This window comes from Lepidochelys kempii, chromosome 5 (assembly GCF_965140285.1).
Source record: "Lepidochelys kempii isolate rLepKem1 chromosome 5, rLepKem1.hap1, whole genome shotgun sequence".
Lineage (NCBI taxonomy): Eukaryota > Metazoa > Chordata > Testudines > Cheloniidae > Lepidochelys > Lepidochelys kempii.
Genome location: NC_136384.1, coordinates 92,405,443 through 92,432,146, shown reverse-complemented (window position 1 = coordinate 92,432,146; position 26,704 = coordinate 92,405,443). Strand labels below are relative to the sequence as shown.

At 40.0% G+C, this 26,704-nt stretch overlaps 1 protein-coding gene across 3 annotated transcripts in view; it reads right to left on the bottom strand.

Moving 5' to 3' along the window:
* Positions 1 to 4,975: 4,975 nt before the first annotated feature.
* The window catches only part of UBQLN1 (ubiquilin 1), a 36,029-nt gene continuing 14,300 nt past the window's right edge, over positions 4,976 to 26,704 (bottom strand). Inside the window, exons 2-11 of one of the 3 annotated variants that reach the window (XM_073345067.2) lie at positions 25,314 to 25,465; positions 22,660 to 22,775; positions 20,779 to 21,041; positions 19,716 to 19,874; positions 18,676 to 18,919; positions 15,051 to 15,193; positions 13,789 to 13,872; positions 10,505 to 10,620; positions 7,995 to 8,163; positions 4,976 to 6,171 (exon numbers count right to left, since the gene is read on the bottom strand). In XM_073345067.2, coding sequence (XP_073201168.1) covers positions 6,019 to 6,171; positions 7,995 to 8,163; positions 10,505 to 10,620; positions 13,789 to 13,872; positions 15,051 to 15,193; positions 18,676 to 18,919; positions 19,716 to 19,874; positions 20,779 to 21,041; positions 22,660 to 22,775; positions 25,314 to 25,465 — 1,599 coding nt within the window. In that variant the 3' untranslated portion in view covers positions 4,976 to 6,018. Of the gene's footprint in view, positions 6,175 to 7,994; positions 8,164 to 10,504; positions 10,621 to 13,788; positions 13,873 to 15,050; positions 15,194 to 18,675; positions 18,920 to 19,715; positions 19,875 to 20,778; positions 21,042 to 22,659; positions 22,776 to 25,313; positions 25,466 to 26,704 lie in introns of all 3 variants that reach the window. The other 2 variants (XM_073345068.2, XM_073345066.2) reach the window with 2 other exon arrangements.

Below are 26,704 nucleotides of genomic sequence, written 5' to 3'. Positions count from 1 at the left end.
AAGACCCAGCAAACCTGCAGAAGATTAGGCCCTGAGCCCTAGGAACTGGGTACGGGTAGGTGCCTTCCCCCAGAGCCCTAGGAACTGGAAAAGGGTGGGGATGCCTCAATCAACCAGGTTACGCCTTGAGCCCTAGGAACTAGGTAAAGGTGAGTGCCCTAGACTGCATGGGTAACACACACACCCCCGTTTAAAATTAGCCTTCTTTGATTGTTTATAGTTTAGTTCCTATTTATGGAAACTAGATTCTAACAGGTTTCTCACTTGCCTGAGGGGAGTAAGGCTAACCCCTCCCACACTGATTTATCTGTCACATTACTTCAGATTAAAGCAAACAAGACTTCTGTTTCCAGTTCAAACAGCTATCAAGAGGAAAAACGTCAAACCCAGCTATGTAAGTAATTCTGCAATAACCATTGTAACTGACAAGTGCAGATTCTGCTACTGTAGCTCTCTCTGTACTTTGGTCTGTTTTGTCCTATTTGTTCCAAGCTGAAGGTCATGTATATTCCCAGCTACATACTTAAAGAACAACAAAATACCTCAGTGGCTTAATTATACCAACCTCCACAATGGCCAGCAATTCCCAGTACATCTAGTTTGTACCCCAGACCTCAAACAATTTACATTACCTTGTAGGGTTGCTGTGTCCACCAGCCTCGCTCTTCAGAGAAGTGAGGTTCACAGTAAAGGACCAGTCTTAGTCAGATCTTTAAAAACATGCTTAGGTCGTTTGGAGCATCAGCAGCAGGAATGGGAGCCAGCAGCATCTGTCTGTCGTAACAAGAGGAGCAGGGAGGAGTCTGTCCCATTGCCACAGACAAGGTGAGCAACAGGTCTGGAGAGCAGACAGCAGGCTACCCTCCCACCAGTATAGCAATGAGCAGCAACAAGCAGGAATTGTGAGACACGCAGCAAGCTGTCACACTCGAAAGGAAGAATGGGAGGGACCTCAGTGCCAAGGCATCTTTCTTTGAGTGCTTTCCCCCTAAATTCCTCCTACCCACCAGCTTTCCATTTATTTCAGGAGATCAGGTCCACTCTTTTTCCTCTAGAAGATTCCTGGGAAAGACACAGTCTCCCCCCATCATCTTCAGGCTGTTATCATCTGAAGCCAGAGAAGCTAGTTTTCAGGTGCTACTGCCCCTGCTAATAATGGAGGCAGTTACCTGAGCAGGAAAGGGGGTTTATATCTGCAGAAGCAAAAAGGGGTGCAGTTAGTTCATGGGTTCCCTGCTAGGTTACCTCTTTTGAACCACACAAAGACCGGTCCCCTTACTCACCATCAACTATCCTTGTCTGGAAAATTTGATGGGTGACTACAGCTAGCCTTAACTCTCTATGGAATAGCACCACATAATGGACTTTTTCATTAGCGACTCATCCATATCTGTGTTTATAAATAATACAAACAGAAAACATTTCTTTCAAAACATGATTTCCCCAAGACAGACCCAGCCTTAAGGGCTAAGCATGATGTTGATGTTCTAAGTGTTTCTGAAACTTTTCACTATCATGCCCCCTTATACAAGCGAAGGAGCTCAGATCCCAGTTGCACCCTGCTACAGACTAGATCACAGCGGCTATAAGGAGTCCCTGCAGCGCTCCAGCATATGTGAGATCCCACCAAGATTAGAGGAATGCATGAGGGAACCTGACAAGAAATTTTTCATTTTAAAAGAAGGTAAGAATCTCAGGCCCATCAGTGCAGCCTGGATGTATAATTTGAGAAAACCCATGCTAAGTAATATATACATTACACAAAAGCACCCTTGCCTCTATTAAAGGAATGACTGTCAGATTAAAAGATTTTTATTTGAAACCAAGTTACCAATATAAGACACCACCTTACACTGTTAGAACTGAAAGATCAGTAAGAATTTACTTTCATCTATTAACATTTAGTTACTCTTTATACTTCCCTCAGTTTAGAAGTCAGACCTTATAGCCCTACTCCTGGAACACTTGCATTACTTACAGAACTAGTTCTATTGAGTTTATAGGACTACACATGTATTTGCTTGTTGGATTAGGGCCTGAATTAGCCAGGATATTTAAATATAGGTCCATCTCTGTGATTTGTCTGCACAAATTCAATCCTTGATTTGTTTTCACTCAGAGTTGTTGATTTTGTTTTTAAAATGAACCCACATTATGTAGGATTGGAAGGATTTGGTTTTTATCCAAAAATGCTGGTAAACATTGATTTAATTCTATAAACACGTGCAAACCAAAGGAAAAATATTTCCATTGAAATTTACAGAAAAATGCTGCTTGAGAATTTAAGCATTTAATTGAAGGATGTTTACTTTGTATATTTTATCACATTGATTCCAAAGCTTTAAACTTTTCATATCTCAATGACTACTCATTAAATTGTCTTGAAACACCCACCCCATTATGTGTCTCAACTGTTAAAATTTAAATCAAAATTAAAAAGTTAAAAATAAAACTTAGCTATTATCCATCAAAATTATTAAAAAATTCTACCAAGCCTAGTTATAGTGTAGATTTCCTGTCACAAGTTGGATTAGGCTCATTTAATAACATTGTCAGGGAGCATTGACGTAAGGTCATTTTGTATGGGTGAAAACGGCAGTATATATTGAAAATTCTAAATCACAACGAAAAAGTTTTTGTTCTTTTTTAAAGTCAGGAGAATATTTGCATTCAAACAGACTTCCCTGTGAAGTATTTACAGCACCTGACAGTCTGCCTTTAAGCTTTATTAAGAAGTTTTGGACATTCAGCCTGGCCCCACTTAATGGAGAGAAACTGGAGTTACTGATTCTTATGCCTGCTCTGCCATTAACTTTCTGTGACTGAACGTCTATACCTCAGTTTCCCCATCTGTAACAGAAAGGCATACACCTCAATAGACTGGGCCAGGATTAGTTTGTACAGTGGTAGAAGTACTGAGTTACATGAGAGACAGTATCTCCTTTGTAAACATTTTATTAAGCAAAATATGGATCTGACATCCCTGGGAATTAAGGAGGCTAAATACTTTTGTGGATCTGGGCTTAACGACTTGGTCTGCACAACAGGTAGCAGTTGAAAGTGCAAGCTTTCATTATAAAGCAGCCTTGACTTGCAGGGAGCGTCTCCAAGGGGCAAGGAATCAGGCCAGTCTCCATGATGTTCAGTGCTCGACTTCTCCAAAAAAGCCAAGTGTGGGGGTAGTTTTATTGTGTGGGCACCTGTTCACCAGAAACTGGACTGAGCTCGCCAGATCACTTTACATACGAAGTCAGCAGCCAGCCGATAATAACTTGAAGACACTACTAGCCTGGATTGAATTTGAACTAGCAACTTTGAAGCAATAGGTTCAGCTTACTAATGGCATGGGACAGGTTAAGTCCCCCATGATTGAGGCTTTTGCCATTATTCACTGTGCCTACTCTAGCACCTTTGAAGTTGACATGTTTTCTTGCAAAACCAGGTTCCTTCCAACACATGTACAAAATGGTCAAGTGTTGCAGCACTGTTCATGAGCAAGAGACTGCTAGGACTGTACCTTGAAAGCTAGGCCAAGTTTGATATTTGAGCCGTCACATAAATATATAGGTTTTAAGTTATCTCCAAGGAGAGCTCATACAATTTGAATGTAACGCTTTAGACTTCTTTCAGTGAATTTGGAATAGAGTTCACTTTCCTCTCGCCTACTCTTTAATAATTTTAACTGTCAATAGACTAGAGATATTTTAACAGCTCTCGACTCTCCATTCAAGTCCTCTGAACGTACCTGCTTTTTTTTTTTTAAGACCACTGAAATCAAGGAATGAAAGTCCAGAATCACTAGTCACGTGAAAATCTTGGCTAAGAGTAACTGACAAAGTGGAGTGGTTATATAGGCAATTTGCTATATCTTCACTAACTCCCTCTGAATTGCACCTGAAGAGATGCCTTTTCCACAGATTGAGTAAAAGATTCAAGTTGAAGATTCCCAAAGATTCAGATTAAGGTATGGGAAGAAAACCCCGTAGTTGTCTATCTTCTAAAATGGAACAGTCCCAGTCTTTTTACTCTCTCCTCATATGGAAGCTGTTGCATACCCCTCATCATTTTTGTTGCTTCTTTCTATACCTTTTCCAATTCTAATGTATCCTTGAGATAGGACAACCAGAACTGCATGCAGTATTCAAGGTGTAGGTGTAACATGCCTTTATAATAATTGTTTTATTATCCACCCTTTCCTAATGGTTCCTAACACTGTTAGGTTTTTTATTCCCACTGACATTGAGCAGATGATGTGAGCAAAGAGGTTTTCTTGAGCTTTTCCCAGCACTGTGCCTAAGCTGTAATTCAGCAATTTACTTATTAGTGCCAAAATTCAGCTAAAATGTTTACCATCCAGGAAAGGTGCAAATGAGAACAGCACATTCTCTTGAGATTTGCGCTAACAGATGTTAGAAGATTTCAGTTTTATAACCAACGTAAGTGATTTAAATACAGAGAACCTGATCTCTTTTTGTTGTTTATATTTCAAAATTCTTTTCGTTCATCTAACTTATGTATGGAAGGATAAGTTTAACCTGTTTCCCATCACCTTTTAAAGTAAATCACATTTATACTCAACAGCAAAGGAAGTGATTGTTTACATGATTTGATAAAATACAATGCTGAGATTAAAGTATAAATAGTACAAGTGAATAATCTTCAACATTTAAACTTGACGTAACAGGCCCCAGAAGGGATGAATCATCCAAACCAAACCCAGTTTGCTAAACAGGAGAAAGACAGTCTAGTATGCTTTATCTCATCAAGTGTTACATTTTACCTACTTTCAAAGGGTGGTCCTCATACTTTTGATTTCCCTCTCTCCTTTATAATCCAAACATTGTTTATTAACCCCGGTCAAAGGATAAACATTTGTATGGTGTTCCAAAAGTCTCCCTTAATGGCCAAACATCAAGAGGTTTCATTTTTCTGAAAGTTAAAGAATCAGCAATTGTGCAAAAACACTTGAGACAAATTGCTCAAAGAATTTTTAATTCATTTATTACCTGTGCACAAGAGAAATAACTACCAATAAAAACTCAAAAGATATACAGTATTTTTACATGGTGGTTAAAAGTAATTAGAATATCACATGACACTGTCAGTGAAAGTAATTCTTCCAATTACAAATCATAATGCATGTTAGAATCTCAATGAGAGAAGCCAAAAAGCTTTAGAAGCAGTTTCAGAGCATACAGTAGTGCTCCTTCAATCTGCAAAAAGATTAAGATAATTTACAGTCAATCCTTGTGAATACTGAGACAATGTTACAATGCAGCTTTCTGTACAGTTAGATGTAGACTTAGAGATAATTAGATCAATAATTCTAGCATATTTTAAATGAACTTGCCTAAACTCTTTTGCTGAGAGATGTTCACCAAAGATGCTCAAAGTTTCTCCACTAGAAATGTGTCAATTTTATTTGTTCTGGATTTTTTTAGTTACATAGATTCATTCTATTGCAGTGTTTAAGTTCCTAGATGTGAGCTGTTTCCAACATTTATATTGTGTGTATATTTTATACAAATAAAAGCAAAAATGATAGATAAATCAAGTGGTATAAATCTTACAGCATTTTGCTAGCAAAAAATACATGCTGAAGTCACAAAAAACAGTATTGGTACCCACAAATTATAGCTTCATTTAATTTGTTTCCTTTTTAATAATTTGTATTCTACATAAATTACTACCCAAAGCTAATGTTTAAGTAGTAAATAAATTGGACAATTGTAGGTCTGACAAAACCTGTTGATTCAATTGTGAAAGATATCTGTTTCAACAAAATCACAACAAATGCTGAACAAAGAGAAGTGTTTGATGCATGCAACAACTGTGAATGAAAAAGCATTGATTCCCACTGTTCAAAGAAAACTACTGCACTCCACCTTAAAATGCATCAGACTGGGTGTAGTTATAACAAGACAATCTCAAGAGTCAGAATGAAATAAAGCAAGTATTTTAAAGATTTAAGAGCTGTTATCAAAAATAAATTACATTTTTCAAGTTAAAGAAATGTTGCTATGATGGTTGGGAGCCCAGTAGCCTTTCAATAGCTGCATTGATATCTCCTCCTGTTGCTATTAGAGCTTGTAAATTTGCTTCACGGTTCAAAAAGCCCATTGCACTGAGCTGCTCCAGTTGTTGCTGAAATCTGACTTCTGGATTTTGTAACTGCTAAAAAGAGGACAATTTATTTCAAGCTATAGACACAGGCTTAATACAAATACTGTGTACAAACTGTACTAGATTAAATACATTTGATTCTATTCCATACTTTGTCTTGGCATATTTCTGCAACTAAAGTTTCCTTTAGTCTCCAAAACCAGACAGCAAAATTGAAATGCTTGAACAACTGCAACTGAATAGCATCTTTCTCCAAGGATAGTCTGCTGACTGGTTTAAGAACACCTGTACCTGTACTGATTGTTTTTGAAGTGACTACAGGAAGTGCTGCATGTTTGATGTGATGTAAGGGAGCAAAGCAAGATAATCTGATTGAGAATCATTTCCTCAAAATAGTTCCTTCAAAATGTCATTAACAGATTGTTCTTGTAAATGAAATGAAGAGTTAAATCCAATGATGCTATGCTTTGGAGATTTTTAATAAACTCATTGTTGGTTACTGAACTGATGAGGCAAAGTAAAGTTATTCTCGTTATTGGCATATTACCTTTTATAATTTCTAAAGGCTTTAAAAAAGTTAAGAAGTATTTGAAGTTGCAAAAGTTTTATAAAAGTTTAGAACTTCCAAATGGGAAACTGAACAGCTGTGCTTTTATGGTCTGATCCCGCTCCCACACAATTAGTGGCAGAAATACTGGCTTCGATAGTACAGAATTGAGCCCTTACAAACTTCTGATGGTTAGAAGCATTCTTTGAAACCGTTTTAGTTGTAAGTGACAATATGTTTAACATAGGTATTTTAAACCAAGAAAGCCAAAGAAACTACACTTCTTGCTGTTTCCAGAAGTTGCCATTCCAAAAGAGTTCTTTAACTCCAGTTTTGACAGATAAGCAACAAAGAGGAAACTGTTTTTCAAATACTAGATTTTAAGAGTGAACAGTTACAGGAGTTAGTGAACAACCTATAAAAATACAAAAAGCTTTTTTTGTTCATCATCAAGCCTTCCATTCTAGCTTGATTCCAGCTATTAAGCCCATGTTCAAGTATTACAGCACAGATGGTATGGCTGTTCTGAACTCCCTACATTACCTAAGCAGTAAGGGAATATTAAATGGACACCAAAAAATTCTCTTAGCCAACATTTTTACCTACTATTTGTTACTTGGAACTCTCAGTTTAACAGATTAAACAAAAACATTTTGTTTAGTTTGTCTAGTTTGTGTGCATTTCGCAGAATGTTATCTATAGTGAGTGTCCTTTGTCTGTATAGCAATTAGGCTGACAAATAGTTTTAAGATAAAATGTTACTGTACAAACAAGAGTTAGCAGAAATCTTAGGGGCTATTGCATACCTGAAACAACTTGCTTTTTGAAATCTAGTTCATCTCAAGTTTGCAATAAAGTCAGTACCCAAATTAAGAATTTTATAGCTTTTGTCAGTCTAAGTTTGCTCTTTGTACTACTAAGGACATTTTGCACATTGTGAGAAACTTCTACCACCATATCAGTCTTTCAGATTGATACAAGACAAATGACACCTACACAGAATTGAAATAGCTTTAAAAAAACAAAACTGACTGGGCAGAGGCATAAGTGAAAGGCTCAACATCGACACTGAATCTGCGCATTTCTCTGTGCACGTGAACAACTCAAAGGCAAATGGTCCCCAGGACAGAAGTATTAAAATTTCAATTTTTCCAGCATTTATTTTCACATCGGGAAAACAACAGTTTTCTAGCCTGGTCTGCTCATCCATCCATTAAGCATGTGTTTTTTCAAGTACTCCCTAACTGTCCCTTTCAGCCTACATTGATAAATCAAATAATAGATACATCTTAAAGTTCTAGGATTTAGCCATCTGCTACCTTACCTGAGCATTTGCACCAGCAAGTGCCTGCAACATTTGCTGAACAAATTGTTGGTGACTAGATTCAGCAACTCCTGAGGCTGGACTTGTATTTTCACTGGAGATGGAGCTAGGTATGGTTGTCCCTGTTGGACCGCCAGTGCTTCCTAATCCCCCTACACCAGGATTAAATCTGCAGAGATGAGGAACAGCAATGCTAACATTCATTTTTGTATTAAAGTTGATCATCACATACTATTACTCCTCCCCCCACCAACTGTCACACTGGAATTCTGTGGATATCAGTGGGAATGGAGAATGTGAATTTAATGTAAGTAAAGCATCCAAACACAGTAAGATCCATTATAAATAGGACCCTACCAAGTTCATGGTCCATTTTGGTCAATTTCATGATCACAGATTTTTAAAAATCGTAAATTTCATGATTTCAGGTATTTAACTCTGAAATTTTACTCTGTTGTAATTGTAGGGGTCCTGACCCAAAAAGGAGTTGTGTGTGGTGGTGGGGGACTTCCGGGGGCTGTGGGGGAGGGGAGAGAAAGGGTGTCACAAGGTTTAGTGAGAAGTGTGAGGTCATGCATTTAGGGATTAACAACAAGAATTTTAGTTTTAAGCTGGGGACGCATCAATCAGAAATAACGGAGGAGGAGAAGGACCTTGGAGTATTGGTTGATCATAGGATGACTATGAGCTGCCAATATGATATGGCTGTGAAAAAAGCTAATGCGGTCTTGGGATGCATCAGACGAGGTATTTCCAGTAGAGATAAGGAGGTGTTAGTACCGTTATACAAGGCACTGGTGAGACCTCATCTGGAATACTGCGTGCAGGTCTGGTCTCCCATGTTTAAAAAGGATGAATTCAAACTGGAGAAGGGCTACTAGAGATGATCCGAGGAATGGAAAACTTGTCTTACAAAAGGAGACTCAAGGAGCTTGCTTAGCCTAACCAAAAAAGGTTGAGGGGAGATAGGATTGCTCTCTATAAATATATCAGAGGGATAAATACCAGAGAGAGAGAGGAATTATTTAAGCTCAGTACCAATGTGGACAAAAGAACAAATGGATATAAACTGGCCATCAGGAAGTTTAGACTTGAAATTAGACGACGGTTTTTAACAGTGAAGTGAAGTTTTGGAATAGCCTCCAAGGGAAGCAATGGGGGCAAAAGACCTATCTGGCTTCAAGATTAAAACTCGATAAGGTTATGGAGGAGATGGTCTGATGGGATAACATGATTTTGGCAATTAATTGATCTTTAACTATTCATGGTAAATAGGCCCAACTGCCTGTAGTGGGATTTAGATGGGGTGGGATCTGAGTTACTACAGAGAATTCTTTCCTGGGTATCTGGCTTGTGAATCTTGCCCACATGCTCAGGGTTAAGCTGATTGCCATATTTGGGGTCGGGAAGGAATTTTCCTCCAGGGTAAATTGGAAGAGGCCCTGGGGGTTTTTCACCTTGCTCTGCAGCATGGGGCACGGGTCACTTGCTGGAGGATTCTCTGCACCTTGGAAGTCTTTAAACCATGATTTGAGGACTTCAATAGCTCAGACATAGGTGAGAGGTTTATTGCAGGAGTGGGTGGGTGAAATTCTGTGGCCTGCATTGTGCAGGTCAGACTAGATGATCAGAACGGTCCCTTCTGACCTTAATATCTATGAATCTATTGTGGGGGAGGGGTTGTGGTACTGCTACCCTTACTTCTGCACTGCTCCTGGCGGCGCTGCCGCCTTCAGAGCTGGAGAGCAGCAGCTGCTGGCCAGGAGCCCAGCTCTGAAGGCAGAGCCATTGCCAGCAGCAGCATAGAAGTAATGATGGCATGCTATGGTATTGCCACCCTTACTTTTGCACTGCTGCATGCAGAGCCGGGCCCTCAGTCAGCAGCCACCACTCTCCAGCCACCCAGCTCTGAAAGCAGAAGTACAGAAGTAAGGGTGGCATGGTATGGGGTATTGCCACCCTTACTTCTGCCCTGTTGCTGGTGGGGTGCTGCCTTCAGAGCTGGGTGCCCAGCCACTAGCCTCCGCTCTCCGGCCACCACTCTCCGGCCACCCAGCTCTGAAGGCAGCGCAGAAGTAAGGGTGGCAATACCATGCTGCCCCCCGCCCCTCCCCCCAAAATAACCTTGAACCCCCCCCCCCACGACTCCCTTTTCTGTCAGAACCCCCAATTTGAGAAATGCTGGTCTCCTCCGTTAAATCTGTATAGTATAGGGTAAAAGCACACAAAAGACCAGATTTCATGGTCTGTGACGCATTTTTCACAGCTGTGAATTTGGTAGGGCCCTAATTATAAACATTAGCATATTAACATTTTTTAAGGGGAAAAAGGTAGGAGATGCCTGAAATGAAGATATTTAGTAAACTGTAAATAGTGTTTGTGTGGAACAACTTGTGCAACTGGACAAGCTTCTAAATTTAAAGCAGCAAGACAAAAAGCTGACAAATAAACCAAAGAGATTTAAAATAAATAAGTGAAGAAATGTACAAGTTCGTTGGGCCAACTCTTACCCTGGTATAAGCCCTGGTGCTTCTGTTGCTAGTGTCTGCAAGCCCTGTTGAATTTGTAGCAAAGCTTGCATTGCTCTAGGGTTTGACATTGCCGACAGTGTGTCCGGGTTCTGCATCTAAGAAAAGGAAAAACTTGTTATATAACTGAAACATGTACCAAGTTAATCTTCATCACTGTTTGTTTCTTGTAGTGAACCCACTCCCTTAACACCTGTTATTGCTCATCTTTTTATTCTAATACCTCTCTGCACGCTTCTTGTGATGGTTCCCTCTTTTGCAGTTGCAGCTCTACCAAGACCTTTTAAGTATGGGGAATCGTGACAGATAAGGCAGTATCCTCAAAAAAATGTTACTGTACTAAATGCAAAGCTTACATATTATTGTGGGCTAGGATTTCAGGTAACCTCTTGGGGGATGTGATGTAAGACCTGGAAGTTCAAAGGCATAATCTCAGTATAGTCTAGACAAGAATGGGTTTTCTGGGACAATAAGGGTGAAGTGAATTACCTAGGGAAATGTTAACACAAATTATTCACTTCCGGTGATGCAAAAACCCTGAGGAGAGGGTAGCTGTCTTCTGATTACCTGGTCCTGAAGGCTAATGGCCTGAGCTGTATAGAAACAAGATGACTTCCCCAATCTTAGTTCTGAGACAACTATAAACTTGTAAACCCAAATGTGGGTTTTGAAGGACTGACATCTATCAGAGCCTGAAGTTGGAGTAATCTCTGGTAACTTTTTACCATGCATGTCAGTTCTTCTATTGTTTTTAAACATTTTTTCTGCAACGCTTTTACCTTAAGAATAAATGTGCTTCCTTATAAGGAGCTGTGTGGTCATTTATAACAGAGGCAGTATATTGGGCGTAGCCTTTGGAGAAAAAGCAGAAGCACAGATGCTGGCTTTAGGCAGTCTGGCTTGCTAGGTGTAAATTATCACAGTGTAAATTAGGGAGCTGTGCAGCTGTAACACCCCAGGACAGGAGGGAGAGAGATGTGGATCTCTGCCCAGGAGAGTTGACAGCTGAGGAGTTGGGAGCCTAGAGGAAGTGCCTTTGGTGGACCACCAGGGGATGGGGGTAGGGGAGAGGGGAGGAGGATAAAGGTGCAATTGGCCTACATTGTGACAAACTACTCCAGAAGCACTGTTTCTCACTAGTCGTCCAGTGAAATGTATCATATGACATACCTGATCTTCAGACCAGGACTGCTATTAAGTTTAGACTTTGCAAGTGTATGCTCAATACCCCCTCTCTGCATTATCTATAGTGCCATATCAGCCTACTTATGTACACGAATGCTATCTAGATGATACATACAGTCTGATGTATACACTTAAGATGGCTGGATCAAGTTCCTCTTCACCTGCTGGAACATCTGAACCTGTAGCTTTCACAACTATTGATAAGCACAAGCCAAATCCTGAGATCTGAAAATCTCTAGACACTGCGAAGTTTCAAATATGAAACTGAAGTTCATGGCTTCGGCCCATCTCTTATCAGAACTACATAAACAAAAGGTGAAATCTTGCAATGACTTTTGAGTGACAAGATTTGTCTAAGATTCAAACTCTTGGGGGTTACAACAAAGACAGCACTCTCATTTACCATTTGGAGAATCACCTAATGGATTCTAAAATGAGGCTGGCTTAGTATTTGGTTGTGCTATTTATCATCTTGTCTTCAAAGTTACAATGGACCATTACCAGATTTTTGACAAACACTGTGCCTCAAAGGGAAGTGGCTGAAAATTAGGACATGCCAAGAACTATTTCCTTCTGTGTTTTGAGATTGTGGCACTCCTTTCCTCTTAGGGAAAGGGGACTAGTTTCAAGGTCCACACTTGAAGACTAACAAAAGCAAAGTGTTTCAAGAAGGCCCTACCAGAAGTGGCTGCTCCTCTAACAACCATTCTTATTGGGTGTTTTAGTATAGGATAAAAATTATAAAAATCCTACCATGTTAGGCTCCTAACCACCCTGTTCTCCAGTTTTTCCCTTAGGCTATGTCTACACTACACCAAAACAGCCAAGGCAGCTGACTCAGGCTCATTGGGCTCGGGCTGTGGGGCTATAAAATTGCCGTGTAGATGTTTGGGCTCAGGCTGGAGTCTGGGCTCTAGGACCCTTACATGGATCAGGCCAAGTTGTTAGCTTCCACATATGCAGAACAGGATCTGGAGAAAAATTCTAAACCTTCTCTGATTAAGTTCAGGCCAGTAATGCTCAGTGAGATATGAGAAGTATTGTGGGCCCTTCATGCACACAATACGTCTTTTAGATACGTTGAGGAAGGTCAGAGGGAAAGAGCTAGATCCACAGCTGGTGAAATTTGTCAGTGTCTCTGAGGAAAGACCCAGTGCCAACTTCTGCAAAGTATGCCGCTATGCACTCTTTGCCTTTGCACAACTTGTCTATCATCTAGTGTCCAACAGTTTGAGTTTTATTATAATAGAAAAGACTGACAATTCAGAGCACCTAGATGTCTTAGATTTCCTTACTCCTGTTAATCTGGTACAGACATGAGTATAGATCAGAAACTATATTGATGGATGAGGATCTCTCCCAGGAGTGGTAGGGCTGCACACAGCTGTGCGTGTTCTTCCTTGCCGAGCACTCCCACAGAGTAGTACTATGCAACTGCTCATTATCCCAAATGACACAGTCACAACAATTGCCATGGGATTCCGTCTCACCTTCCCTCACCTAGAGGATTAGTGCAGAGGTATGGGCTGCAGTGCTTTTAGCTCTGCATCTCCATCTCACCCTACGCAGTCAGTGGTTTGAACACCTGACCCTGCCTCTGTGGAGGCTGAAAAAATGGATGAGAGTGAGATGGCTAAAGTTCAACCCAGATAAAACTAAGGTTATTTTATTTGACGTATGCAATCTGGCCAAGCCACAGCGCTCTTATCAAGAAGGTTCAAGACCTCCACGAAGTTGAGTCATCATGCAGTTCCCAACAACATGCATCACGGTTTGTGGCTGCCCACACTGACATAGTGGACTTTCTCATTCAGGGCACACTATCAGGCCTCTACCTTTCGGGGAGGGAAAGGCAAACCAAGAGTTCATGTTAGTGGTGGAGGAAAAGGGGTTTGGGTTAGTATTTGCAAGTATTTAAATCACTAAAAGCCCAACTCCCAAGTGAAGCTAGTGTTTGCAGTAGAATCATAGACCAGGCCTTTATGCTTTCAACCAGAACAAAGCAAGACCATATGTTTGCAATTCAGCTAACACTACACGCAAGATGTTTGCTGACAACAGTTAGCCTCTCTTTTACTCACTTGTTGAAGGAAAGTTGGGAGTTGTTGTCTCATTTGTTCCTGAAGCTGAGGATTTCCAGCAAATAAGGGATTATTCAGCATCATCTATGAGGCAAATGTTCAATTTTAGCTGCAAATACTAAAGACAGTAAATAAAGCTGCTCCCCTCTCCATCTCCCCCTCCCCCCCAAAAAAAGGTGATTTAGTGCAACTTATATATTCAGTACATTTATAATTAACCGTTTAATATGACAATTAGGATCTTCTTTGAAAAACAGAAATCTTTTAAATGACCATGTTGTCTTCCTTCACTTACTGTCCAAAACTGACTTCTGCTAGACATCCAGTCATCTAACAATGGACAACTAGGTGGATGGGTTTTTTTTGTAATTTTTTTTTTTTTTTTAAAGTTTTTATCCAGATGGAAGTGCCATTATTTGCATAAACATCCCTTTGCAGATGAGATAGACTGAAGAGGATGAACAGGATAAGACTTGCATACTACAGAGTTAAGGACTGTTCCTCTATGCACACATTCAATGTGTGCAAAAAGCCAGTGAAGCTCCCCTGCTAAGTGTTTTTTGTTTTTTTTAAAAGCATGAGATACTTTCCATTCCACTCCACGTGGCACACATCCAACCTGTGCTGACCCTTTAGAAGCTGAACCCACAGGCATATTTGCACTATAAGTGATATTAGGAAAAGACTATGCCGCCATTCATAAAGCTGTAATAGTATTTGCACTTATACAGCAAATGAAAGCCATACAGGAAGGTCACAGCTGACGACTGAAGATACAAGTGCCATGTATCTGACAGCCTGAACAACTAACTCCTAAAATCAGTTTGGGGCTACATAGACCAGTGGCCCTGCCTAAAAGTTTGAGACTAACTTTTCAAGTGGTTCCTACATGAAATCACAAGTTTATGGTTGTTAAAACATTTCACACTGAAGTACACACAAAAAATTTCAGCTCCCGTGGTTGTTCTGTCCATCTAACTTAGTACTACCTGGCCCCTTCGGTTCACCCAAGGTTCTGAGCCAAGAGTTTTTGCAGTTTGCTTTACAGTCTTGCCAGTGCTCCCTGTTTAGCTCTATCCTGCAGTTAGACTCAGGAGGTTGACTGTCAAGATGTCTAACTAGGAACTGGAGAAGCATATTAATAGGCTAGTAGGTGTTGGTGTTAGCACATAAAATTGTTACTTTGTTGTGACAGTAGTTATTGCATGATTTTGCAATCCCTCTCTTTTCATTCAGTACATACAATACATAGGTGCCTTTACCTGTGCTGCAAGATCAGGGTTCTGGCTTAGTGACTGCATCATGCTTCTCATATAGGGTGCAGACAACATGTTCTGCATAAGCTGTGGATTTTCTGTTATCTGCTGCAACAAACTCTGCATTCCTGGAGTGTTGAACATACCAGCTTAAAAAGTAAAAAATGGTCACTTTAGCAATTCATAAGCATGAAAATAGTGACAGATGCATTTTCATTTAATTATAATTAAATATGGTGATGAGTGCATAACACTTCCATGATTTAACATGAGAGAGTAATTACTGTCTATAATGGACATCAGCCACCACTCATCTCAAGAAGCTTCTCCACTTTTAACCCATAATCCAGGGGTAGGGAACCTATGGCCCGTGGGCCGGATTCGGCATCCTGCTTAATTTTATCTGGCCCATGGCAAGTCTCGGCGCTGCAGGCCAGAAGCACCAAGCCTCTGCGCCATCCCACGGGGGACTCGCCCCGCTGTGGAGTGAAACTGGGGTTGCCAGGCCATTAAAAGTCCAGTTGGCAGCGCAGCAGGCTTAAGGCAGGCTCCTTGCCTGCCCTAGCTCCGCGCAACTCCCAGAAGCAACTGGCATGTCCCACCCCGCACTCCAACCCTCTGCCCCAGCCCAGTGAAAGTGAGTGAGGGTGGGGGAGAGCAAGCGACTGAGGGAGGGGGGCTGGAGTGTTTGATTTTGTGCAATTAGAAAGTTGGCAACCCTAGGGGAAGCATGTGCACGGTAGCCAAAAGATTAAGAAGGAACTGAGGGGGTGGTGGGTAGGCAGGCCTCTATATTGAGTGTCATCAAGGCAAGACTCTAGGGGGTACCCAGGGCGACCCGACGGATGCTGCTAGGGAAAAGTCTTCCAGCTACCATGCATATGCACACACCTGGTAGGAACTGACATGAACAAGCACTCGAAGAACAGGCTGTTAAACTAATAAGGGCACTTCTCAAAATTGTGCACTCTCCATAATTCTTTTAAACCACTCAGAAAACCTGATTATCCCATCACAAATGGTACCAACACTTCTAGAAGTGTGTCCAGTCACACCCTTCCATTCCTACATAAGCTTCCTGCACACAGTTTTGGAGCTGTCTTCAAATGTTGATTTACATATCTTCAGTTACTCAGTCTAGTCATTCCTTCACCATTTGACCATGTGCTATCACTACAAAGTCAGATCCAGCAGACCACTTCCCACATCTCGTGCAGGAAGAATGCGTTGTGCTTTTTGGGTAACCTGAATAATCTACCAACATTAGTAAGCTTGCAAACAGCTCCAAAGAGAAGTCAACTTCCAAAGCTGTGCAAGAGCACTGCGAACAAGTTCTTCCTTAACCTGTGAAACTTCAGTTTGTAACTAACAGCGTTATGAGAGTGTGGAGTTGACACTGAAACCAAGATATTCTACTTTTCATTTTGTACGCTTATTCAAAAATGTTAAAAAATAACTTTAAAAATTAGGTAAATTATTCTCTGGCAAAAAAAGGTTTATATGCCAAATTTTTGCCCGACTTAAATTTTCACATCCAAGTTTAATACCCATATCCAAAGACTTAGAAGTCATACTGAAAGATATGTACTAGTTACATCAGTATGAACTGAAATGAATTTGAAACTTTCACAATTAAAAAAACAAACAAACAAACAAAGACTATCTTGGATATCAAAACTCTATAGACGTTTGAGTTACATTACTAAATCCTAATTTAAGGTAATTCCATATAATCAAATAATCCTAGACTTTTGGGGTTTTTTTTGCTTCCTGTCATGTTTTGCAGTACTTTGGGGTGGAACACAGCAGCTGGTTTAACACAGAAGTGGCTGCAACAGATCTTTCTGTACCTCTCCCTCTGCTCCTGTGCCTGTCCTTGTCTCCCTCCCCTTAACATGCACCTTTCTACACTAACCAGTCTGTCCCAGCCTTCCTCCTCTCTGCACTGGAGCAAGTCAGGCTGTTTCCCCCCCACCATGCTACTTGAGAAGCAGCAGGGGGATCACTTACAGCACAAGAGTCTCCCTACTCTCCTCTGGTGAATGGAGCCACGCACAATAGCCCTTGGCCTACAGCACAGAGTAATTAGTGGCAACGTCAGCCCCTGCAACCTGGGGATGCTGCATGTTTAGTAGCTCTGTGGGATGGGGCATGCTCAGTGAAATCTTCTGTAAATACTGCTGCCGGCCACTAACAGATTTATGAGCATGAGTGAAGTGCTATTTATAAAGACTTGTAATTTGGAATAATTATGCTAGGTTTTCACAGAAATCACAAAAAGACCCATCCCTTAAAATAGGGTGATGGCTTTCATCTCTGCTCCAAAGCACAGAAATACTAGGGCTTCAAGGAAGAGAATAAAATATTTTATTTTTAACATGCGTTAACCATGTTTTCCCTGGCTCGTTCTCAGAAATGGAGAATAATTTTTGCTGAAAAACTTTAAAAAAATTTAGTGTTAGACTGAAAATGTCTATGCTGGTGTCTGACTAAATTGTTAATATGACAAAGTTATAGGCAACTGAAAACAAGGTTTTATAATGTGAAATGTTCAACAATCTTCATTATAAGCCTTGAGACCAGCACCACCGATAATATAATTTTATCTAAACAAGTACTTTCTCTTATTTTCCCTTCTTATTACGATGTATCTTTTGCCTTTATATTGCAGCAAATCCTATTTTCCTCCAAATCTATACCAAAGTAGTTGATACCTTGATTCTGACCTCCACTCTGGCAGAGATGTCAACCTGCATCGACTACTTATTAAATTTTCAAACAAGCACCTTTGTGCTCTCTTCCATGGTGTCTTTCGCACAGGGGAGGCGATCCCCATAAACATCCACTAAACTGCCTCATTGTCCTTAAACTCTTGTTTGCTGTGTTGCCTGCAGAAAACTTGATATAATAAGTAGCTGCGCTGCTGAGACCAATGTGCATCATGGTGATCATGTTTTCTTGCTTCCATAGGCTCTTCCTGTCTGTTGTGGCCACCCTTTGTTTCTTGACTTAGATTTAGACTGTAAGCTCTTTGAGGCACAGACAATATTTTTTGTTATGTGTTTGTGCAGTGCTTAGCACAATGAAGCTGTGGGTCCGTGACTGGGGCTCCTACGTAGCATGAGAATACAAATAAACTGACTTTGAAGTTGGGGCATTACTATTACAATTTCTAATATTGGTTTATTTAACACATTCACATTTCATTCCTCTGTTTACATGGTAAAATTTCAGTTTGTTTCAGCTCTCACATGAACTCTATATGTCCTTTCAGGTAAGTGGGAAAGACTGAGAGGCTGTATCTAACAATATCTCATTCACTACCTACTTTACTGGACTTTTGCACTCTGTCCAGTGTGAAGAATGTTTTCAATTTGTCTAGCGAGTCTCTGCTTTTACTGTTATTTTAGCAGATCTGTGGCTCCTCTTAGTGTTCTTGAGATAAGTTTACTTTGCATGTTTGTTTTCCTACATAGGACTTTGATACTAGTAAAGAGAGCTATGCAAGTAAATATTAGTAACACTAAATCAAGTCATTGAAACACAACTTTGTCCAACACAAGAATGTCTGTCATTTCAGCAATTACTTGCACCTGTGCAAGTAAATACAATTCTACCATAATGAACATACCTCCTACTCCGGGTCCCAAATTAGGCATGGTTGAGCCTGGTCCTGTACTGGTGGAGGTGCTATTTCCAACACTACTGCTGCCCCCACTTTCGCCACTGTTGCTGCCACTGGTTGTGGAACTCTGAGAACTGGACTGAGGAGCCCAAGGATTTGGTAAAGGGTCTCTATTTTCTGTACGAGACGGCTGACTTTCCCCACCTGAAGATGCATTGCTTACTAAGGAAGCAAATGGGTTACCTCCAAACTACAAAGAAGGAAAAACAAGGAATACCATCTATTAAAACCATCAATTTTATCTCTGCTAGAAATGACAGGTTTTGAGACATATGCAAAATTACAAACTTGAAGACTCTTGACTCTGAGAGCAGTCTTTAATTATATTCACCAAGCTAAAACCAGTTTCATGGTAGAATAATCAGCTGTTTTGAGATGCTAATCTTAAAAAGGGACATTAAAAAAATAAAATAAAATAAATCACATCTCTCAAAATGTTGTACCTTACTATAGCAGCAACACCCAGGATTTCAGGCTGAAAGTAGGAAGGGAAAAATCTATTTTCTATTTTGTTAACTTGGTGCATTTGTCAACACTTCCCTTAAAATGAAACTGACTATATATCGTCAGGATATTGAGTTTCTCTCTTGTTGAAAAGACTTAAGAAAAGCAACAAAAAAGACTTCGGAAACTGTGCATAAGGAATCTAAGATAGAATTTCCTGAACCTATTTAAAGAGTACTTTTAAAAACTTTTAGGAATTTAAGTCAATTTCAGAAACTTCAAGTTAAGTGTTCCTTTATGAAACGCACATGCCATAATCACTGACTTTCAGACTGTGTCACAAAACCAAGAAACACAAACTTTACTCTTTCAAGGTTGAGAGTTTGGGATTTCTGCAGTCCTACTTCTACAAATGGAAACAGAAGGTGCAGTGACTTCTAGCACCAAATTACATTTTCTTGAATGCTTGTTTAAACAGTGCATAATTTCCTTCACTCCTGAGAAACTGATTTAATATTAGGTTGTATGTACCCATTTCTCACCTGCTCTTGGGCTGCATTCAACATTGGCTCCTGAATATCTGTGTACATGCGTCGCAAGGCATTGTATCCACCTGGTATGCTCTCAAGGTTGCTCAAGGCTCGGTCTTGGTTTCTCATCATTTCCTGCATCATTGCAGGGTTTCTCGCAAGTTCTAGGGTCTAAGGAACATTTAATCTGTATTAGTAAAAAAATTCATTCTAAAGTGAAAACAACATCTGAAGCAGTGTCTCCATTATAACAGTTATTTATAGATTATCTAACCCACTGCAGTTAGTTTGAACTGCTGTTAGAACTAGAGCAAGAATTTTTCTTGTTGGAATAATTAGAAAGTTAAGACAACTGAATTTTCATCTGCCATTTTGTCAAAATTGTAAAATGCTGAAACATTCTAGTTATATGGTACTGATACAAACAGTATGAATGTATTGTACTGGGCAAGAGAGAAGAAGGAGGACACAGAAAGTTACGTCCAAGTTCATTTCTATTCAAACAGAATTAGTGAATTTACTAAATATTGTTTCAACTCAGAAATACAGTATGCTGCTTTCAAATAAGAACCATTTGAAATAAATATCCGGTTTCTCAAATCCACAGTATCCATCAGTTTGTGTCTTAAAAGCCTCTACAGTGTAGAAGTATGCCAGCACCTTTCAACTGCATTTAAAATCTGACTGAAGTACTAAAATTTATATTAAAGAGTATTGGTTTTTTTGGCAAGTACATTATTGGCTGTATAACAACCCTCCTTTCTCAAAGAAAATAGGAGATCTGAAGTGCACACAAGTTCTGTCCTAATTTAACTTCAAAAAATTTAATTATGTAATCCTGAAATACTCTCCAGGGAATGTTATGGATTATTTAACATTAAAGACAACACATTGAACTATGTCAGACATTAGTGACTAGAAAAAAAAATCAACAGTATTTGCCTAGAGTAGCATTCTATGAGTTTTCCTATATGATCCTAACTTTCTCAGCAATACTTCAAACACTCAAGTCAGCACATTTAATTTTATTAAAGAATTTTAAAGTTTATTAATTTACAGAGAACTTTCAACATACTTGTCTCATTATATCTGGATTATTAAGCATGTGACTGATCTCTGGATTTCGCTGTATCAATTGCTGCATTTGAGGATTGGCCATAATTAACTGCCTCATCAGGTCGGGATTTGAAAGCATGCTCTGAACAAAGGGATTTTCCATTATCTGAACCATCATTTCCGGGTTGGACATGAGCTGTCGCTGCATCTGACTCTGTAACTCTGAAAAGTTAGACGTATTCAGGCCCAGGCTACTCAGACCTGCAAGTCCTCCGAGGCCACCTTAAGGGGGGAGAAAAAAAAAATTGAACTTTCTGCTTTTAGTACATTTCTAAATCATTTTCATCTGGACAACTTTTCTTAAATACAAAATACTTTAATGTATCACCCAAATTTCCAGACAATGCAAAACAGTGAGAATTCCATCCTTCCCAGACACTGAAGAGTCCTTCCTCCAAAGTCTGTTGTTTTAATAATGAAGACATTTAGCTGACAACCAATACTTTGGATAAGACATACATGTTATTACCACTCTAGTAATGTTGATGTCTGTGTCCTTCAGATTTCAAAAATTTCTCCCTTGTAAATCATGCAGTATATACATGCATGTCTGCAAGAGTCTATTTGCAGGAGTCATTTAAAATTTAACAGAGAGGAAGTATGATAGCATTACAATACAGTATATTTTCCTTTTATTTTGATAAAGCAGAACTCTTGCCAGTTCCTAATGCATCAGGTACTAAAAATAAGGTAAAACAGTTTTCTACAATCTTCACGCTGTCTAAATTGCAAAACTTCAAACTGACCCCAAAATTGTGGCAACCAAAATCACTCATGAAAATCTGAGCCACTTTAAACTCATAACAGCAAATGCTTACTAATTTTAACTTTTTTATTCTATTCATTTTTCAGAAAATGAAACGAGATAGAGGGCCTGAATCACCAGTGTTAAGTCTGGTGCGGGTAGCAGGAGAAAACCACTTTTCAGCTGCAGAACAGGAGTCTGTCTGTGCTTGGGAAATGTATGCTCCGGAAGAGAAGGTAAGATAGAGCTATTAGGCCCAGTGATTTGATTTGGTCAGAGAAATATGCTTGTAGGTGGGGTAACAGTTTTGTCACTGTTGTTCACAATCTGGGTGACACTAGGGGCACAATTTCTGCAGTGCCCTCCACTCCTTGGACCAATCCAGATGCATTGTAGAGCAGGGGTGGCCAACCTGAGCCTGAGAAGGAGCCAGAATTTACCAATGTACATTGCCAAAGAGCCACAGTAATATGTCAGCAGCCTGTCCCCCCTCCCCCATTAGCTCTCACCCTCCAGCCCCGCCCTCCGTGGCCCCACCAGTCAGCACCTCCTGCCTGCCACAATCAGCTGTTTCACATGTGCAGGAGGCTCTGTGGGAGAGGGGGAGGAGCAAGGGCATGGCAGGCTTGGGAGAAGGGGCAGAGTGCGGGCAGGGCCTGGGGCAGAGCAGGGGGTTGAGCAGTGAGCACCCCTCCGGCACAATGGAAAGTTCACATCTGTAGCTCCAGCCCCAGAGTCAGCGCCTATGCAAGGAGCTGCATATTAACCTCTGAAGCGCCGCTTGCGGCTCCGGAGCCACAGGTTGGCCACCCCTGTTGTAGAGCATGCACAGCTCACAGGGAGCTCTATAATTTTCACACTACCAGTAATGCTGGAATGAAACACCAGCTGCACCTTGCTATTCGTTGATGTGCTATATGAAGCAGCAGCATAGGAGTATTCCATGTATGCAAGATTTTCCACAGAGGAAGATTTCAAGGAAATAAGATTCCTACAATCAAATGCTGAAATTAAACCCTTTTCTCTAAATGGGCTATAACAACTCAGGGAAGGGCAGTGTTCTTAACCCACAAAGTTAGCAGATAGAGATTGTACCCAAACCAAAAGGGCTGCTGTTTGTTGAGGGGGGTGTGGAGGTACTACTGCTTGATGTCGATGTGGTAGAAGTATTCCCTGTGGTGTTCGTTTGCTGTACAGGATGATCTTGTGATCTGAAAAATAAAGTTAAAACTATGAACCACTTTACTGAGGCAATTTAAAAGATTTCTGGAAGGATCCAGAGACAAGTTAGCATGAAATAACCAGAACATAAATTATGACTATTCTCATATATTGTGTCAATACCGTTACTTAAACATGGACAGCAAGTAATCTGGCTTGAGTGATTTATTTAGAACATGCTTTGGGTATTTCTATTTTCTGCCCAACTGGATATTAAACTCATATCCCCAGCCCAGACAAAAACCAGAATCTCAAGATTCTCCAGGACAATCTCTAAAAGGAAAGATTTAAACGCAAATAGGGTTAAAAAGGTGATCGTGCATGTTTTATCATTCCAAAATGATGTTTTCACTGAGATCCCAAACCCCACCCCTCACTGCAGCTGGAACCGTGAGCAGGATTTCTGCCAGGCACTGAAGCAATTAACACAGTACCACAGCTATTATTTCTGATAAGCTTCAGCTGTTTTCTGAACAATAGCAGGTACCAATCCATTTCCCTTCCCATTGTTTTCTGCTCAAACATTGCAAATAAACTGAGAGAAACAAAACCATCCAGACATCTAAATTATCTGACAGTGCAAAGTAAAAGCCTGTCCTACCGAACCATTTCTAGCTGGGACACTGTGGCAATTCTAATCTGAAGGCCAATTGTGGATACAACTATAAACAGTCTACAGCCAATACAAACAAAACTGAGTCATTTCAGGCTGCAAGTGTTGTAACACGTACTGCACACTACTGTCTATTCAGAGTTAGAACTCTTCAGAAAATGGGAGCACAATTATGTAAACCTGGCTACTGATTTATGACCAAGTCTGTTCCCAAACTTGGTCATGGCAGATTTCTCATTTTCAGTCTCAGGATAGCAGTCCTGCACTTGACGGATCAGCTCAGCTTTGGAAGGTCAATCTGTCCTTTGCTGAAATGATATGGACCAGTCCCAAAAATGTGAACACCCCCTCAGCTGCTTCTGGTGCAGTTCGCTGTTGCAGAAGGTAAGGAACATTCCTGGAGCACCGCTTACACACGCCCTAGACAACTGCAATGGAATCGCCCTTCCTTGCACAAAAGGCCTGTAAAAGCAGCCATATGTTTGTATGAAGAAACAACATTAAATTGTCTTGGCTAAAGAAAACAGATGATTTGCAGTTCGTAGGAAGTGTGTAGGTGGCTAGCAGTTGTGGGAAGGCCTTGAAAAATGGTATGCTTAATTGAACCTACTGGGCTTGGAATGTGGCTTTACTGGAAAAACTGGACCTGGAAGGTAACTGATAAAACAGGTGAAAAGTCTTGAAGAAGAAGCCCCAATCATCAGGGGTGGTTCTACGTGGCTTTAACAAAAAAAGGTTTCAGAGTAGCAGCCCTGTTAGTCTGTATCTGCAAAAAGAAAAGGAGTACTTGTAGCACCTTAGAGACTAACAAATTTATTTGAGCATAAGCTTTCGTGAGCTACAGCTCACTTCATCGGATGCTGTAGCTCACGAAAGCTTATGCTCAAATAGATTTGTTAGTCTAAGTGCCACAAGTACTCCTTTTCTTTTAACAAAAAAAGAAATTCATAAAGCAGTGACTATAGTCACATAGGTTCTGATACATAAAGTATAAAAGGGTAAACTCAAAAGGATCATTACTAGTACCTGCTGTCCAGCTGAAGCCAGCCAATGTGGGTTTGAGTGACCTCAGTCTAATCCTGCAGTAAGTACTTGAACAATGCTTATAACTGCATGTTACTGAATGGGCATATGATTGCTTAGGCATTTAAGGCACATTTGGAGCAGCTGTATCAATGGCATTCAGCCTTTGAATTTAATAAAGGATTTTAAGATTAAACTGGTGTCCTGGTGATGCCTGTATTATCAATAAAAATAATTCCAATAGGGCTTCTGCTCTACACCTGGAGATTGACTTAAAGGTAAACACAGTTGATGTGTTCATCTTTTGCAGATATTTTTCTTTCAGTTGGGCATGGTTTGAAGTTGCTGAACAGGCTGCCTTCATCCCGGAGAGGTGAAAACTCAAACACCTAAGAAGCTTATAGGGCAACAAATAATGCTGGTGTGCAGCACTCAAGTGCCAGAATTGAGTGCCAAAAGAACAGAAAGTTTTTTTATTATTAGCAACCTAAACCCATCTAGAAGGGAAGAACATGGCAAGCAATACTCATGAAAAGAGCACTGTGACTGTAGAGGCTCAGCTCCTACAAGGAGTTTTCACTGACTGAAGTCAAGAAGGCGCTGACTGGAAAGTTTTAAGTGCAGTGATGAAGTTCAGAAGGTGGCACATGCCTGCCAAGAGAGGAGGCTGACACTCACACTATCCTGCTATTGCAGCATTTAGGGAACAAAAAACTTCAAGAGTTTGGAGATTTCCACCTATGCTTTTGCAAGGGACCTCAGGACCAGGAGTAAGAATATTGCTTTTTTTTGAGATCTAGTAATTGCACAATAAGATCTAACTGGGAAAGGAGAATATTTATTTGGTTTCTTACAGCTAAAAAAATAGAAGACAGCTTATCAGCAAGGTTACCTGTTTTGTGTTTTGATGACAAGGTGAACAGTGAGTCCATCGTGAATCCCATGCTGGGTCAGAGTATCTTGATCTTTTAAAATTTTTCCAGCAAATATTAATACAAGTTGATCTGTGTGGGACTTGAAACGCTTAGAGATTTCTTCCTTAAACTAGATATTAGAAAGAAAAAGTTAATGTGATTATGTTTAAATCAGTGCATTAACTATTCTATTTTAAAAAACTTTTGAGATTTGGTGAAGGTATTTTGCATGTTTACTATTTTCAAGTTTATACAATATACGCCCCCTTTATTAAATGCTCCCTCAGTTTTTTATTTTTGACAATGACTATGAAGTCAGATCATTCCCATTTGTAGATTCAAAATAATAAACAGTATGTCAATCAACAGTGTTAGAAAGTGATTAACTTTAAATCCTTTCCTGCACCAGCCACATATACAACAAAAGCTTAATGTCAAGGAATGAGAAAAAAAAATCTTGGTTATCTTTTTCAATTACAGCTTCTCTCATATAATTTTGTATAGGTGTCTATGTAAGAGGTGTAACTCTTATTAACACCTGTAACAGATATAAGTATTTGAAAACAGCATTTTCACATTAAGTAAAACCCATTTTTGACAATGTAGTATTAACATAATGTTAGGCTTGTTACAACTTCACAAAAGGAAGCATTTCCAGTGTTCTTATATTATCGCCATGTACTGAAATGGGGTCAAATTCCTGTGGTCAAAGCACATATAACAGAACCATAGCTAAGCTGAGCAAATGCTACCATGGCCATCTAACTCAATTTTCTTGCTCTTATGGGGGTTATACAGCAACACTATTTTGTAATACTTCTGTGTAGTCTATCATTTCACCACTTAACTTCTGTACATGGTACTATGCATTAGCTTTACAGTGCTGGTGTGATATTTACAAAGTTATGGAAAGCAGTTGTGACAGATACAGGAATTTCTTGCATATCCTTGGGAGACCTTAAGTTCAGGTATATTTGAGGTCCATTGTATGAAATGCAAAGTTTATATATTATTGTGGGACAGGATTGAATGTAACCTGGGGGAAAGGGACAGGAGGATGTGATGTGATGCCTGGGATTTCAAAAGACTCTATGCCAGACAAGAATGGAGTTTTGCATTAATAAGCGTTAAATGGATTTCCTGGGGAATACCTAGGGAGAGGTTAATGCAAATTCCCCACCTCTGTTTAGAAAAGTCTGGCTTGCTGGGAATATCACAGTGTTGGCTGTGGAGATCAAGCAAGGAGGAGGCACGCCTCAGGGCCTTATTTCACCCCGGGGTGTTCGCTACTTCCCACCACCCAACACAGACGTAATGAGGTTAAGTGGTGTCTGTATAAAATAAGAACTATTAATTATTCCTCAAGAAA